At 52.8% G+C, this 16,303-nt stretch overlaps 1 protein-coding gene across 5 annotated transcripts in view; it reads left to right on the top strand.

The window, feature by feature from the left end:
- The window catches only part of NF2 (NF2, moesin-ezrin-radixin like (MERLIN) tumor suppressor), a 76,293-nt gene extending 60,193 nt beyond the window's left edge, over positions 1 to 16,100 (top strand). The window contains exons 16-17 of one of the 5 annotated variants that reach the window (XR_006885276.1): positions 11,028 to 11,624; positions 15,627 to 16,100. Coding sequence is in view for 2 of the 5 variants with exons in the window: in XM_046639451.1 (XP_046495407.1) it covers positions 11,028 to 11,078 (51 nt within the window). In the remaining 3 variants the exon portion in view is untranslated. Of the gene's footprint in view, positions 1 to 338; positions 384 to 11,027; positions 13,903 to 15,626 lie in introns of those variants that run through there. The other 4 variants (XR_006885278.1, XR_006885277.1, XM_046639452.1 and 1 more) reach the window with 4 other exon arrangements.
- Positions 16,101 to 16,303: the final 203 nt, after the last annotated feature.

Here is a 16,303-nt window from a genome sequence, read left to right on the forward strand (position 1 = left end):
AGCGAGGCCTGAGCCAGTGAGCAGAGAGTTAGATAGTGATGGGGCCAGGGAGCCAGTCAGCCCTCGGAGGAGCTTCCTCAGACCCCACCCTGCCCCCACCGACTCATGTGGGCACCAGAAGCCGGCTCATCTCTGCCGCTGCTGCAGCGAGCTGGGCCCTCAGCCACGGGCACCTGGAGTGCTGAAACCTGGAAAGACCTGTTTCCGAGCCATAAAAACAAATGAAGTCACTTGTCACAATTTCAGGCCTGTCTGAGCATTTTGCAAATGGCACATGTGGCATTGTTGATATCACAGGGTATGTTTTTGTTTTTCTTCATTTTATTTTGCTGGTTTAGCCTCAAGCCCAAGGCAGAAGACCTATCTGCATTTGAGCCCTCAAAGTAGGTTATTCCCAGGTACTCTGTATGTGGTGATGGTACTGCCCTCTGTGATACTAACCCATGCATGAGCTTGCCTGTCTCTGTCCCCGTGCCACACCCAGCCCTCCCAAGGGCAGGTGGCGCCTGGGTACTGGCCGCAGCATGCTTTGAGTCTGAGAGCAGGAGTCCGCCATGTGGGGCCAGACCAGCCTCGAGGGGTCCGGCAGGCTGCCTCGTTCTGAAGAGCATGTCATGGGGCTGTAGGACCAGTCATCCTTCACATCTGGTGTCATTGTTGGGCTGGGGAAGGTCATGGCTTCTTGTCCAGTCAGGTCTGTCTAAAAAGTCTTTTGTCTTGGTGGTGTACTCCTTAGATAAATAACCCTAGCATGGAAACGGGATAAATTTGGGTGTTTTTAAGAGTGGTGTCTTTAACTCAACATGAAGACTTTTCATGTGGTGATAGCCTCTGAAGATGCATGGGCATACCTGGCAGCTTCTGGTTGTGGAACGAAGGGGCTGCCCATGCTCGCTTATTTTCATTTAGAGCCTCCCCTTTCTGTGCACATCCATTTTCTTTTCAAGTAAAGCAAACAAATAGCACAGGGATCTGATTTGTAGTCAGTCTCAGTGGACTGTCTGTCTGTCAGCTTCAGCTGACGTCTCTGCTTCAGCTCCCGCACAGCCTGGGGCAGAGTTGTGGTTGGAGTGAACTCACGTTGGGACAGTGCAGTCTCGGGTCCCCAGGAGATGGGCAGTCAGTGGTTGTTGAGTGAATTAATTGAATGATTGCTGCTTTCCTTCTGCAACAGCTCATTACTCTCCAAACATGTCTAGGCAGTGGAGAGAGTCTATCATGCCCAATAATAGAGTAACATCCTGCCTCTGCTCTTTGCCTAATCCCCAGTAGTACCCAAGCCAGAGAGGCCACCAACACTCGACAGCCACAGTGGACGTGTCCTTTAGAGTCCTCACTGTGGTTTCTGCTACTAGAATAAATAAGCTCATTGGAGGCTTTCTACCAAAAAGTGAGATCTGGCGGAAGATAGATCCTATTTGTGGTTGTTATCCAAGCAAGAGAGGTTAGCTATTAAAGTCCCAGATGGATCTCATTATAAGATGGATTTGAGCTGTCAGTGGTTCCAAGAATCCATGGCATGAACCCCAATTTGTGCAAGACACTTTTATTCAGTGGGCTCCTATTTCTTGTGCTTTCATACCACACGTTGGTGTTGAACACCCCAACGCTGAGCAGTGCATACTCTGAGCAGGGCAGTTATGGCCAGCATCAGAAGGGGCAGGCCCAGTGGACCATCTGCTCAAGTAGTGACCCCATGGCACCCAGAGGAGTGAATCTCCCTCAGTTTCCTGGACTTTGTGGCTTGCACAGGGCAAACAGAAAATCCCTTGTTTCAGCCTGTGTTGTCGGATATTCCCCACATGTGACCATACTATTCCACCTTGATGTGATTTCGTCTTTCTTCTTTCTGTAATGATTCAGAACGTTTAAATTCTTCAGGGGCCTGATTTTCACTGTCAGTTTTCACTGAGCTGTTATTATAGACAAATGAGGTTTGATTTGTAGTCATATTTGTCCTGCTCCTAGAACGTATACAGAAGCCTTTCTTTTTAATGTCTTGATGTAAAAACTTGTTTTCCAAGGAGGCCGCCAGGCTCCAGTTAATCAAGAATTCTGATTACTCAAGGGTTAATAAAAGCATGGACTTGCCTTTTAATCAACTGGAGTTATTGCAGCATCACTCAATTAAATAGTGGCAGTTTTGCTACATGTGAATTTTGATGCACTTTCCTTCCATTTTCTAGCCTTTCATGGTCCCTATGGCCAGTGACCAGGACTGACCACCAGCCACCTGCCTGTGCTAGGGTGGCTCCGGGGTTGTGCCTGCTGCAGTCTGTGCCAAAGTGAGCCTAGCTGAAGAGAAACACCACTGCAGGCTTAGCAAGTGTGGGCACCTGGAATGTCAAGGGCAGAGCTCCATGTAGAAAGTCCGGGAGAAGAGCTGGAAAGGCTGGTGGCAAACTGGAGAGTTTCCAGTGTCCTGAGAGCTCATTAATCCTGGTTCAAACCAGCCTGCATTGACTTTAGTCTTGTTTTTAATGTCTTTTGATCAGAGATTTCTTCAAGGAAAAAATGGTTCTCCTACCTACCACGACCCAGGCATATTCCTCCTCCTTGCTTTCAGTATTCTGCCTCACTGACCAAGAGGTCTTGGTGTCTGACCTGACTCAGCAGTACCCTTGGGGGCTGAGTAACACTTAAGCGAATGCCAAAGGGTTTCCCTTGGGTTTCCAGGGGTTACCATGTTCCCTTGGGAATGCCGAGAGGCAGTCCAGTCCAGTTAACTGAGGTTCCCACTGCTCTGCCACTTACTTTCTAATTCTTACTTTCTCCTAAGACTCAGTGTCCTCACCAGTACAAGGTGAATAAAAATACTCCTTCCCCGCCAGGACTGCTATGAGGATTCAGTGGGGTAATGCACAGTAAACACTTGGTTCACCGTAAGAGCTCAGCAAGGGCTTAAAAATATATAAAGAAACAAATCTGCTTGTGAGCCTGTGGCGAGGGATGCACCACATTTATATACACAACTTGTGATAAACATATCCACTAATTGTATTAATTTCCATGTGTTTGGAGGTAAAAACTTTAAAAGGCCAGAATTAACTTCACTGGTTCCTTCTACTATCTGATTTGGGTTTGCAATGGTATATTTTCCTCCTCCTGCTAATCTTAACTCCCCACGTTTCCTTTTTTTTTCCCCAATCGATATTCAGTGGAACTGGTTTGGCATTTGCATCTGAGTCAGAGCGGCACTAGCGATCAAAAGATCAAAAGCCGCCCTTGGGAGCGTGGATTCCTTTCATTCTCAGGGGGAGGGACAGCGACACTTGTTCCTGGCATCTGAGTCTTGAATGAGGTCTGGCAGTGAGGCTGCGGTGAGGAGGGTGTGGGTGTCTTGGGCTCAAGCTTCTTGCCTTCAGAGCCACAGAGCTGATGAGGTGAGCAGTGGCCTGGAGTAGCTTAGCTGTGCAACACACTTTGGAAGTGAAAGTGGGGTCCCGGAGCATGCGCATTTTCAACATCTTGCTTTCATTCCCTCTCAAGGGACAGGTTTCACTCCCCAGTCCTGAGCTGGTCTCATTCCCAGCAAATTTGTCATGTTTGTGCCTGTGGTCTCCAAGGGAGCACAGGATTTCAGAGGAAATCGACAGATGAGAAATCATGGAGGTCAGAGAGCTTAGAAATCTTGTGTTATTAGTAAATGATTTGAACCATCAAGGTCCAGCTGTGGTTTCCGCTGGTGGAGGAACAGGAATGAGGAGCCTTAACATTTATCTGAAGCTCTAGCCACCTCTCTTAGATCAGGAAGACGTAAAAGTCCAATGTCATCTTCAGTTTGCGCGGACTTCCCTTGGAGATGCAGGGCTGGCGAAGTGAGGGAGAAGACTGAAAACACCTGGGGAAGAGATACATCGCAGGGCAAGACTGAATGTGCCTGAAAGGCGGCTCCCGCAATTAAAACAAATGGCCAGAGCCTCCCCGGTGACCTCTGGTCTGCATTGCCTGCCTCGAAGAGGGCTGCTGAACAGTTCATGGTGCACGTATGGCTACTGTGTTCAGCCCTCCCATGACCCTGGTCCTGGGGCCTGCATGGCTCTCTCTGCCTGCTGTGGAAACTGGGCGTAGCGTGGTGGAGCGTCCTTTGCCCTGACATAAAAGGCGGTGGACTGCCTCCCCGGCTCCAGAGCCTTCTCTTTGTTATGTTGAAACTTGGCAGAGGTGGGAGAGGGGAGGGGAAAGGGGAAAGGGAGTGGGGTGGGGAGCGAGGATTAGCAAGGAGCCCCAGGGGCACCAGATGTGGACATGGAGCGCACCAAAGAGAAGCTCTTCCCAGCTCTGGGAAGCACGGAGACAGCATCGGGCGGCGAGGCTGGGCTCAGGGAGTGCACTCCTCCTGGATATGACACCTGGGCTCGGCCCTGGGGCCACTCCTACCTTACACACACAAACTACATGTCCAGGTGCCTCTTAATTGTTGAGAGCTTACCGTTCTCTTCCTTGTTTTTGGTAGTTCTCTAGACAGAAGATTCTACCAGTCTCTTTTCCAAAAGACCACACCCCAGTCCGTCTTTTTGATGGGGAGACCGTACCCAGTCAGGCAGTTGCCCTTTGGAAGGCCTGAAGGAGCCTACAAAACCGGCCTGCCCTCTAGGATATTTTACAACCATTTGGAAGTGCCTGAGCACATTACTGGGCCTTATTTGATGCAGTAAAACATCCCGTTTGGTCCCTCGGCGCTCAAGATGTGTGTCAGTGCAGTCTCCCCCAGCACCTGATTCGTTACTGCAACAGTGGGAGGGAAGAGATGGGATGCAAACTCATTCTGCGGGCGTGAGGTCCCGCTCTTATGATCCTTGCCATGATTTCCCTGCTGGTATTGGCAGTTTGAAAACGCCATCAGTATATCTGCACCTTCTTCCTAAGGTGCGGCTCCGAGTGCTCTGTAGCTGTCAGTTAGCCTCCCCCTGCTCAGTGAGGTGAATCAGGCCGATTAGTCCATTTTCCAGGTAGAGGAACCGAGTGGCAAAGGGCCCTCCCGGCATCACACAGGCAGCTCGAGACACGGGCAGACACTAGTTTCCATGCAACTTTCTGCTGCTTTGGATCCTTAAAGGATTAATATACAAAAGAGACCCTCTGGGTTTTACCTGACAGATTTCTCTGTAGAGCAGATAAAGTAGCTAATACCAAACTGGATTTGTTAATTGTCATGGACTTGGCCTTTCATCGCACCTCTGTTTAGGGCTAAGTGTGTGGACAGCTCTCTCCCTGTGCACATCACCAGATGGCATTTGGGTGCAAGCTGTCACTAGCAAGACAGCGAGAAGCTTCATCTGGCCAGTTTACAGCAGCAATCCCCCTTCACCGGCCCTGCCCCATCAGCTCCTGTTTGGAAGGGGGAATGTTTATCACACTCTAAACCAAAGATTCTGTGGGAATTTGCTGCTGCTGGATTTGGCTGGCACCTTTCTGCTCCAGAGTCGGCTTTCTGGCTTCTCGCGGTGGATCTGTGTGCCAGAGAATCTGCATGTCCTTTTGTATCTGTGCTCTCCCCCGCTCCTTCATTTTCAACATGTAGTGGCGGGGAGGAAGTATAACATGATTTTAGGACTTGCATTTCAATTTCACTGCATTTTTATGGGACAAGCGGAATCTCAGTGCCTGGAGTTACTAGGTTAGTATCTAAAATGGGTTCAGCATTATGGGTCTTATTGTTTAAGATGAATTAAGTGGCCCCTTCCCACCTTCCTTTCTCCTCCCTCGGGATGAGTGGATTGAGGCGAGGCCCCCAGAGACTAGTTGGAGGAATCCTGGTGCTCTGATTAGTTTTATTCTCCCAGCTTAATTGTAGAGCTTCCTTTCTCTCGTCATGGATAGCCGAAGGGGCTGTGTGTCCTGCCCACCCCCACACCACCCCGTTTGCTTCAGGAGCAAGATTATCACAATGCAGCCTTCTGAATCACTTTTCTCTATGTGCTGATGAAAGTGTAATTCATTCTTAATCAAGCAGCCTTGCTGCTGCTGGAATACATTTAGTTACCCTCCCATCACTTTGGGAAACGATCCCCCAAAAAGGGCTTTTAGAGGAGAGCAGGAAGGAGAGCTGGCCTCACACTGTTTTTCCAGCAGAGGGCACTTGTGGGGATGATGCTTGAGGAGCCTTTGCGGCTGGAAGCCTTCCAATGTGGGGCAGGCCGGGAGGGACGGAGGGGCCCGGTGCTTGTCATAGGTGCCTCCCAGGAGTGCTGTCTCTAGAGCCTGGAGCCGTTTCTCAGGAGTAGGCGGGTGCCAGGTCCTTGTATCTCGGTAGGCTAAGTCCACCCAGGGAGCAGGAACCAGTTGAGTGTGCATATTGCATGCATGCCTGGGTTAGGGAGAACCTGCTGGGTACCAGATTCTTCCTAGGGTTGAGAGGAGCCAGCCTCCTGTCTTTTTCAGGAGACAGAGGTGTCTTCTGCGTCTGAACTTGTTTAGATTGGGTGGATGTGTCCGTTTGGTCACACCACACACAGTTTGGGTGGCGTGAGGAGGTCTAGCTCTGCCAAGTGGCTCACTCTCCTGCCCTTTCACAGCCTGGTGGCTGTCACAAACAACTAGCAGTTTGGTGGAGCAACGGGCTGGAGGAGAGGTGGCTCTGCCAGGCCCTCATGTGTTGAGGTGGGCAGGAAGAAGGGGCCGGGCCCAACAGGTAGATCAGAGCCCCCGTAAGATAAAACAAGCCCTATAGATGTGCAGCGGAGAAAGAAAGGGAAGTTTGTCTCCTCAGACGAGTTGGATTAGTGACAGACTTGAACAGCCGGTTCAGTCAAGAGAGAACTTGATTCCTCCTGTATTATTCACACGGCTGATTTTAATCAGATGTGAAGAGACAGCTGGAAGAGAGGAGCGGGTCAGCCTAGTGCCTGGTGAGGAAACTTGGTGTTCTTTTAGTCATCTTTAGGGAACTGGCACGAGCCCTGGGGGTGGAGGCTTTGCACAGGGCCCACAGGGTTCGTAGCTTCTGGCAGGAGCTGGCGTGAGAGCCAGGCCTCCGTGGTTGCCCCTGGTCTGGATTCAGTGTGAGTTTTGGATGGTGCGTGGCAGATGTGGTCACCAGTCACGTTTGGGCAGAGCTCTGTCCACTTGTCCTCACAAGGATTCAGAGAAGGTGGACCAGATTTGGCAGGTCCCAGAATGATGCAGCCATTGTCCTCGAGGTCCTGCTTGTCTTCCCTTGTCTGCCTGCATCCTGAGGCTTTTCTGCCTCACCATTTACTGAAATTCAGAGGAGACCTCTCTTCCTGGACAACCTTGGAGATACACCGTGGCAGCGTGCTGGTAGAGCCCACACCCTCTGCACTTGGGGAGTTCCCCTCCCTCCTGGTGCTGCCCCCGCCCCTCCCCCACAGGAGGTCAGGCTGGGGCTGCAGAGGGGGATTGCTAGATCACCAAAGGGAATGCAGGGTGGTGGGTGGGACTCACGAGACGGGCTTCAGTTCTCTCACTGCAGTATTGCAGGAGGCGAGGGCCTTAGCCGGGTCGTCTCTGGAACCTTTGCCGTGCAGTGCAGAGAGAGCCAGGCCAGTCATTGAGCAAGAAGACGGACCGAACACTGACACGGGCTCCTACACTGTAGGTTGTGAGAGGGTGGTGAGGAAACCAGAACCCTTGTTAGCTGATTTTCATGAGTATATAAAGAGGACCTGCAGAGACAGTTTACTTTATGAAGGGCTAGCTTTGTGCCATTTCCCCTTCTCTTTTATGAATACCTCCTGCCTGTAGATGTGCTGCAAATATGGCAGTCAATGAACTTTCTAGAAACAGCAGGTGGTGAAGGATCCCGCAGGTAAGGGGAGCCTGCCCAGTGGTTGTGTGAGGCCAAGCAGAGGCTATAGCACAAGTGGCAGATGCTGTCAGCAGTGCCCCGAGGGGAGGACCCCCTGACCTCTCTGTAGAAAACCTCCCTGCCCCTGGGCTTCTGAGTCCCACCTGGAGGAAAGAAGCCCAAGGCTTCCCTTTGCAGGCCTGCCTCTCACTGCCTGCCTCCCTGCATGCTCTCCCGCACGAGCGCAGGGAGTGCTGGCTGGCTCAGGAGGAGGACATGTCGCTGTCTAAGATGAAGGGCGCTGCCGAGGGGGAAGCAGGCAGAGGCTACGGTGGTGCCGGGAAGGGTTCCAGCAGCCGCCAGTCAGCTCGTGCAGCAATTTCCTCTGACAACAGGGTTCCTGATGGAATTGGAACCGCCAGGAATGGCACAGTAGGGTAAAAGGTGGGGGCAAGGCAGCCAGCTCTGCCTGTGGGCCGAGGCAGGAGGCTCCCAGAGCCCTCGGTGTCAGCAGCCACGTTGGCTGCCTCTGTCGGATGGGTCTGCCTGTCCCCTCTACAGCCTAGCGCCTTTTGGAAGACATGGTACTCTCTCCTCTTGTCGAGGCCACGTGTCTGTGGTGCTTTTCCTCCTTCTGCATGGCCAGAGTGCTTGACTTCACTCCACACCTTTCCTTGGGCTGGGGTACAACTTCTGCTCTTGCAAGATGAGAGGTCAGGCTGAGCCGCTGCCCTGCAGTGTAGGGTGGGATCTAGGGAGGCGACCTGCCTACCTGGGGAGGGCTTTGCATCCCAACGAGCACATCCTCCAGTAACTGGAATCTGGCGCTGCCGGAGCTGCCAGAACCCTCCCCTGGCACCTCGAGGGGACAGCCAGCACATGGCCTGGGTAGAGGATCCAGGAATTCTTGGAGCCAACGTCGTACAAATGGGCAGGAGGCTCTCAGAGGCCCCCACAGCCTGGGCTTTCTGCCTGGGGAAGAGGCCAAGCCTCTGGGGGCATCTGCTCACCCTGCCTCAGAGACTGTGCAGGCCTGCGCAGCACGTGCCCCTGCCCTCGCCTGCACCCACTTCTAACCCTTGCCTTGTCCTGCTTCCCCACCGGAAGGAAAGGAGCCAGTGCTGGGGGAGGGGAAGAAGAGGGATGCTGCTATTTAGTAATAGCAGCTGTTGAGTTCTCATCGAGTGCCAGGCGTGGTGCTGAGCGCTTCACAGTGTTTCCCAGTTAGTCTGCATGTCACCCTGTGAGGAAGGGGCTGCCACTACCCCCGCTTCATGCTGGGGACCTGAGGCCAGGACCACCCAGCTGATTGGAGGCCCAGAGGGGCTTTGGGTCAGGCAGTCCAGCTGTGCCTGTGTGTGGTACAGTGCTTGAAAGGGCTGTGGGCAGGGCCCTGTCCCCTGAGGAGCCCACCTGAGGTCTGCTCCAGGAATGTGGGAGCAACCTGCTTGGAGATGTCAGGTTTCACACCTTCTCATTCAAACTCTCCCCTATGAGGGTTTTTGTCCAAGTGGTTCTCTGTTCTCTTTCTTCTTTCTTTCCCAGTTATCATCGTGGTTCCCATTATCACAGAGCATGTAACTCCTGGCCCTTCTCCTCTGATGGCATTAAGGGAGAAGCCTGTCCAAACTGGGCCCCTTCTAGAGGGAGTTCCGTTTCGGCAAAGAAATGAAAGCTCTCTCCGTTTGCATTAGAGCTGGGCTTTCCAAAGGGCTTCTGAAATTAGTTCCGCTGAAGAAAACAGCTCAGATGCCTCCCTGCATTCAGCTTGTTAGTCGGGAACTTCAAGGCCAAAAGATCTGGCAGGATTTAAAGAGCCGGCTCTCAAGCTGTCTCATTTTGAGCACACTGATGCCGCCTGTCTTTGATGGTGAAGTGGTTGGTTTGGAGTCTTCCTCCCCCGCCCTTTGGAGAACCGCGGATGGTCCCAAGGACTTTTTGGATTCAGAGACAGCCAGAGGTCGAGGGAGTGGGCCAGACCATCTAGCCTGCCCCCATGGTTTAATTCTAGAGGACAGAGGCTCAGCGAGGTCAAGGGTGTCCACTGAGGCCACACAGTAAGCAGGTGACAGAGGAGAATTAGCGCCCAGGCCTTCTCAGCCCCGTGTGGAGCTCTGCTCTTTCCCACAAATCTCACCATTTTGTTATTGTTACAGCCTACAGCTTATTCACTCAACAAACATTGTTTGAGCTCCTACTAGGTGCAAAGCACTAAGCTAAGTGGTTTGGGGGATATGAAGATGAACAGTATGTACCCCGAGTCCCCCCTCCCTGAAAACTCTCCTTTGCGAAGTCCCAGAGGTGGATATGGAACACACAGTCTCGTCCACGTGGTTGATTTCAGAAGCAGAACAGGGAGCAGGGCACCGGAGGGTGCCTGTGCCAGATGCTTCTGTCTGGAGATATCCTGGGAAGTGGCCCACAGAGTCGGGGAATTGGGGTTCAACAGTCCAGGAGGTCTCAAACTCTAGTGCCTTCTCTGCCACGCCAAGAGCTTGACCCCTGACCCTCCCTCTTCCTCCCGCATCTTCCCGGCCCTGTGCTCCTCAGGGCACCATTCTCCCTGGGAGGGCCTCACACTTTCTGAATAGAGCACTGCCCCGTGTGCACCGTCGTCCCTGCCTGACCCAGCCCCACCTGGAAAGCCTGTTGCCTCCCAGCTCGTGGATGGAAACCTCTCTCAGCTGTCAGGTCATGGGCCAGTCTGCTTTGGGGCCACCTGGGGAACCAGGAGTGGAAGGGACAAGCTCTTTCTCATCTGACACAGGCCCGCCCTGCCTGAGGCCGTGTCACCTTGCCTCAGGGGCATCCCCAGGGCATGAGGACTGGGGCCCCAGCATGAGCCAGCTTGTGCTGCCAATCTGGTGCTCTGAGCCTGGAGAAGATGAGCGTCCCAGGCTGGCACCACTGCAGACAGCACACCACAGAGGCGTCTTAGAGCCTCTTTTGTAGACGGAATGTGAGAATCTATTAAAATGTCCAGGGATTTGCTGCCCTCTGTGAAAAGGTGACGTTGATGACATTTTCCTGCTGACATGCTTCTGCCCACCAGCCATCCCTGCTGGCATGTCCTCATTTGTCGCCTCCTAATTTGAGTTCTTGGGCAAATCTGGAAACTTGTTTGAGATTGACCACCAGCTTCTTGAACATCTGTTTGAACTGTCTTCCCCTTCACTCCAAACCGCCTCTGAGGTTAGTCCACAAGGCAGGAGGGCATCCTGTTGTGAAAGAGCAGAAATCGAGTCCTCCTTTCAACTTCTTCTCTGCTTCCTTGCAGCTCACCTTGCAGAGCGCCAAGTCCCGCGTGGCCTTCTTTGAAGAGCTCTAGCAGGTGACCCAGCCACCCAGGATCTGCCACTTCTGCTGCTCCCAGCACCGGCAGGATGGGTCAGACACCGTGGGAGCCATCTGTAGGTGGGCTGGCTGGGAGCTTCCATGGGAGCTCTGGAACTTTCCCCAGCTGAGTGGAGAGCCCAACCCCCTTCATGTGCAATTGCCTTGAACTATGACCCTGCAGAGATTTCTCTCATGGGGTTCTAGTTCTCCTGACCTGAGTCTTTAAAGTTTTTAAGAAGTATTGTCTTTTTTTCATCTAGTGTGGGATCCCATACTTCCTTTGTCAAAGGAACCCTGGGCTGTGCATCTTACTGTCCAGCGCTGACCCTCCCAGCCCAGGCTGGGAAGTGGTTGTAGGGGTGAAAGGCATAGGCCCCCTGGAGACCAGGAGGCTGGTGCCACCACCCTCATCCTCCAGGGTTCCAGAACATTCGTCTCCTCCCCTTGTGAGGAACTGGCATGCAGAGAAGCGTGGCCTGCCCGAGCCCAGGCCCAGAGCGGCCTGCCCACCAGCCTGCCTGCTTGCTGCACGTCATCGGTGAGCCTGCCCACAGCTCATGATGAGCCAAGTGACGGGTCCTTGGCCCAGGCCCCCTGGAGGCAGTGCTCTGGCTGCCCGCTGGTGGGAATGGGAAGGAACTGTGACTGGGGCAGACTAGGAGAAGCTGTGATGAAGGGCTGGCTGCCAGCAGAGGGGCTGGGAGGCCAGTAGAGCCGAATAGGAACCTTCACCATACAGAACACTCACTGCCCTCCTCCTGCCACCCCAGACCAGGGTCCAGGAGCCATGTGTGTCTTTCCCACCCCCCTTTAGCGTTAGCCTCTCCTGCCCGTGGGGACCTGGGGGACTCCCTGGTCATGCTGTAATCGGCACCTGGTAGCCTGGCTGTGCCCGGGGGGCTCTGTAGGGCTGAGGCCCCACAGGTACTTCTCACTGGCTGGAACACCGAGCTCCACTGGCCCCAGTCTGCGTTGCTGATCTGAATCACCTTTCCTCCTGGCCATGTGCCAGCAAACCCCTCCTAACCCTTTATTGTACCTGGGCCTCCGTTTGCTGTTGCCCTCATCCCCCAGAGGGCCCTTTATCTTATATCTGTGTGTGGGCTGTGTGGGGTCCTTTTGTGCCCTTCCCCTCCAAGCTCTACACCGGCTGGCACACGACTCCTCCACCATGCTGAGCAGCAGCAGGTCACAGAACCACCCCACAGCCCACACTCACTCCTTGATTTGGGGCCACTTTCTTGCCCTTTCTTTTCTCCATGGCTTGTGGTGCTGCTGTGACCCATCAGGCCATCCAGATCCTTCCAGCGGAGCTGTTAGGCAAAGCAGGTGATAAGTCTTAACCAGTGAAAAGATGCTTATTATGTGAAGACGTGTGAGGGCCTGGAGAGCTCCTGAGAACAGAAGTGGCTCTCGTGATCCTGTGTGGTTCTGAGGAGCTCACAGAGGTCCTGCCTTTTTTCTGCAGTCAGGCTGACCTAACAAATAGTCTCCCGGGCTGGCCACCACCTTCTCGGGCCACCTTGCCAGCCCCTTAGGACACACAGTGGAGACTCTGCATCTAGACACTAAGCATGGGTGGCTGTGGCTGAAAGAGTTCCCTTTGTCTCCCTGTCCCCTGGGATGTGGTCCTGGAGGTGGTGGTGGGGGAAACAGTCCTCAGGTGTTTGGAATGTGAGGTCTGGCTCTTGTGTTGAATCTCTGTCTCCTCAGCTCACCACCCATCCCTGAATTTCCACGAGTTACTTTCCTCCCGACCTATAAATTTAATCTGTAACTGTGGCTGTGGGCACAGGAGCATGGTGTTGGTTTATAAAAACATTGTCGGGCTTTGTTTTTTTATTACTTAACCGCTGTGTGTATGCCTGCAGTCTGGGAAATGCCAAGCCGTGTGGCCACAAGGGAGCCGGCTGGCTTCTGCGCTGTGGCAGGAGCACCCTCGGGCCCGGGGAGCAGACTCGAGAGGGCCGGCAGAGCCTCACTCAGCCAGGATCACTCCAGCTCTCCTTAGAGGCAAGAGCTGGTGGGTACCTCCTAAAGATGGATAGGCGGAGAGGGTGGGGCCCTCAGAGAGGTCCGGAGCCTCAGTGAAAGGAGAAAGAATGAAAGAAGAGCTTGGTTTTCACAGCCTTGTGCCTGTGGCTGAGGTGACTGCGTTCCTTTCAAGCCAACATTTTTAGAGCGTGGTTGCTTATCCAGTAGGGAAGCCTCTGAGCTCCCCTGAGAGCAGGGCCCTGGCCATGATTAGTGCGTTACAAGCGTTTCTGATGGTTTTTGGGCAGAAGCACCATGCCAGTGACACTCCGTGAGGCTGCGCTGTCAGCCTTTAGCCGTTCCAGCACAACCTCGTTCATCCTAATCGAGGCCCCACCTCAGCCCCAGCAGTGCTCTGACCTGTAGTATCTGCTCAATTATTCATGTACCCGCCAGGCCCTGCCAGACAACACCCGGTGGCATTACAGAACACTTCTTGAGTGACATTTTTTTTGTAATCTCGGGGACAGATTTCTCTCCCTCCCTCTTCTTTCTTTTTCAAATCGAAACAGCGAGTCCAGAGGCTGACAACCGGCGATGGTGACTAAGTGTTGCTGCTGACAGGGCTGGGGCCTCGCAGCCCCTGGAGCGGGCAGCCTCAGCCCCTCCCGGGCTTCCAGGGGAGCTCCATCTGTTTTCAGAGATGTCACACTGCACTTCTTCCTGTGGGGCCTGAGTCCCGCCTCCTGTCAGGGCCAGACCATAGAAGGCTATTTTCTATTCTGGGGGATTGTTGTAATTTAAATGATTGTTTTAATAAAAATTTTAAGCTGTAAAGTCGTTCTTGGGCTTCCACAGTTGCTTATTGCTCAGGCCGTCGAGGTGGCCAGACAGGCTGGGTGGTGAGGCCACCTGTTGTGAGTTCTGTGAGGACGTGGGGTCTCTGCTCTCGGGACTTCAGCTCCAGCCCTAGGCTGTGGTAGTGAAAGAATCACAGCACCCCTCTATGCCCTCACCTGGGAGCTCCTTCCCTCCACCCGTGGGGTACAGGGGCTCGGGGAAAAGGCCCTGACCTGGTCCCAAGACCTCCATTTCCTCTCCACATCCTCTGTCTGTCCTCTAGTCCAGACCCGAAACCTAGGGCGTTGGACGGGGCCATCTCGCCAGGCGTTTTGGCTTCATTCTGAGCTGGGAATGGGGGGTTGGGGGGGTGCACACAGAGCTACTGGGACCCTGGGCACTGTCCACAGGACAAATGAGGCACAGCTGTTGTCACAGGACCACATGACATTCACTGTAGTCGGGAACTATCGCTGCAGAGCTTACGGTTTTTTATTTTGTTTCTATGTTTTTAATCAATAAGTCCTCTATTAAAACTAAAACTATTACTACAGGCTAACTCTACCCCAAATCACACAGCCTAAAATCAGGTTCAGGTGGCACAGTGTGTCGTCAGGACTTCTAAGGGACCCCAGTGCTACCTGCCACATGTCAGAATCCGTTTCAGGTCTCCATTGTACAAGCCAGTAAGGAAAATTACACAAAATAAAATAAAATACTATCAAAATACACAAAATTCTCCAAAAGCATTTGAGTTAACTATAACTAAGTTTTTATGTATTTTGGAAAGATATGTTTAAAGTGGTAAATTGTAAAATTTGTAAACGATGTTTTGTTAATATTAAATTCATAGAATTAGTAGCTAATTGACTATTTTTATTAGATAAATAGAATATGAAGCTGCTTCATTTCTTAGATGTAGATTGTGTTATTTTCAGTGATTGAAAATAGTTTGATCTTCTACACAGTGTGAGCCAGAGAAAGTACTTCATAAATACTGGTTATTTGATGCAGTCCAGACAAGATTTTTACCTTTTTTTTTAATCCAGCCCTCAACCCCCAAAAGATAGTAATATGCTCACACAGATCCCAAGGGCTCCATTCAGTGGGGTTAGAATAATAATATTGCCCGGGGGCCGACCCCGTGGCGTAGTGGTTGAGTTCAGCGCACTCCACTTTGGAGGCCCAGGTTCGAGAGTTCGGATCTGGGGCAGGGACCTACACCACTTGTCAGCTATGCTGTGGTGATGTCCCTTATACAAAGTAGAGGAGGATGTTAGCTCAGGGCAAATCTTCCTCAAAAACAAAATAATAATATTGCCTGGTATTTTGTATCAGATGAGTTCTCTGCTTTTTCGTTTGTTTTGACCGTGCTGTAAACCCAAAGCTGCTGACCACAGCTGAGTGCTTAATTGTGGCCTTTGCAGCCTGGTCTCATGGGATCCCTGTGTGGCTCCTTCTGACCTCTCTGCCAGCACTTTGTCCTTTGCCTGTGGCCCTTGCCTGAGAGCTGAATGCCTGGCAGCTGTTCCCAGGGCTGCCCACCCCAGAAGCCTTCACTTGGAGGAGCGGATAGGGAGCCACCCACGTATAACACCGAGTTGGCAGCGGGACTCTGGGGGGAAAGGTATTGGTGAGAAGATTGCCTCACCCATGTCTAATCCAATTTCTTGCACGTCCGGGAAAGAAAAAGTTGAGCCACTCTCCTCTTGTGTCTCCTTCTCAGACAGCCCAGGCAGCCGAGAGAAGCCTCTCCCCTGCCGGCCGCCGCGGGCCTCCCTGGCAGCCTGTCATTACTGCATTATGGCAGGATGCTGCGGCCCCTGTCCCCACTCGGCTCGAGAGTCCGGAGCTCCCAGGGAGACAGCTCGGCCCGTTCATCAGCGCTGCGAGGACCTGAACTGACTCAGAGAAGAACTCCCTCCGTGTCCTCTGCCGATTCCCACTCGATGCCCATTTCTCACTGGGGTGGTCGCCCCAAAATAGCACCTGGCATCTTGCCCCTGAGCCGAAGAAATCAAGACATCTCCTGAAGAGCTCCACAGCCGGGGCAGCGAGAGCCCGCCTCGCTGCACTTGCTCTGGGCCACCTGGCTCCCTTCCCCACAGGGCCAGACGCTTTGCTTCCTGAAACCCGTTCCCCCCTCTGTAAAGAGGGTTGATAGTGACGCCTCTGGGTACCTCTGGGATGTTGTCAGGATAACATGAAGAACAGATTCAAAAAGTACTCAGATTTCTAAGAAAAAAGGGGTGACAGTTTGCAGCATTCTTTACAGGTAATAGAAGCAGTTCTCAGGAAGATACATGAAATCTTTTCTTTGCGCCCAGCCATGGGGTGGCGGAGGAAACCACGTAGCTGAGGGGCTCGGGGCCCTTTCCTCACAGAAAGACCTGGGTTCAAATC

The sequence above is a fragment of the Equus quagga genome, chromosome 15, assembly GCF_021613505.1.
Source record: "Equus quagga isolate Etosha38 chromosome 15, UCLA_HA_Equagga_1.0, whole genome shotgun sequence".
Classification (NCBI taxonomy): domain Eukaryota; kingdom Metazoa; phylum Chordata; class Mammalia; order Perissodactyla; family Equidae; genus Equus; species Equus quagga.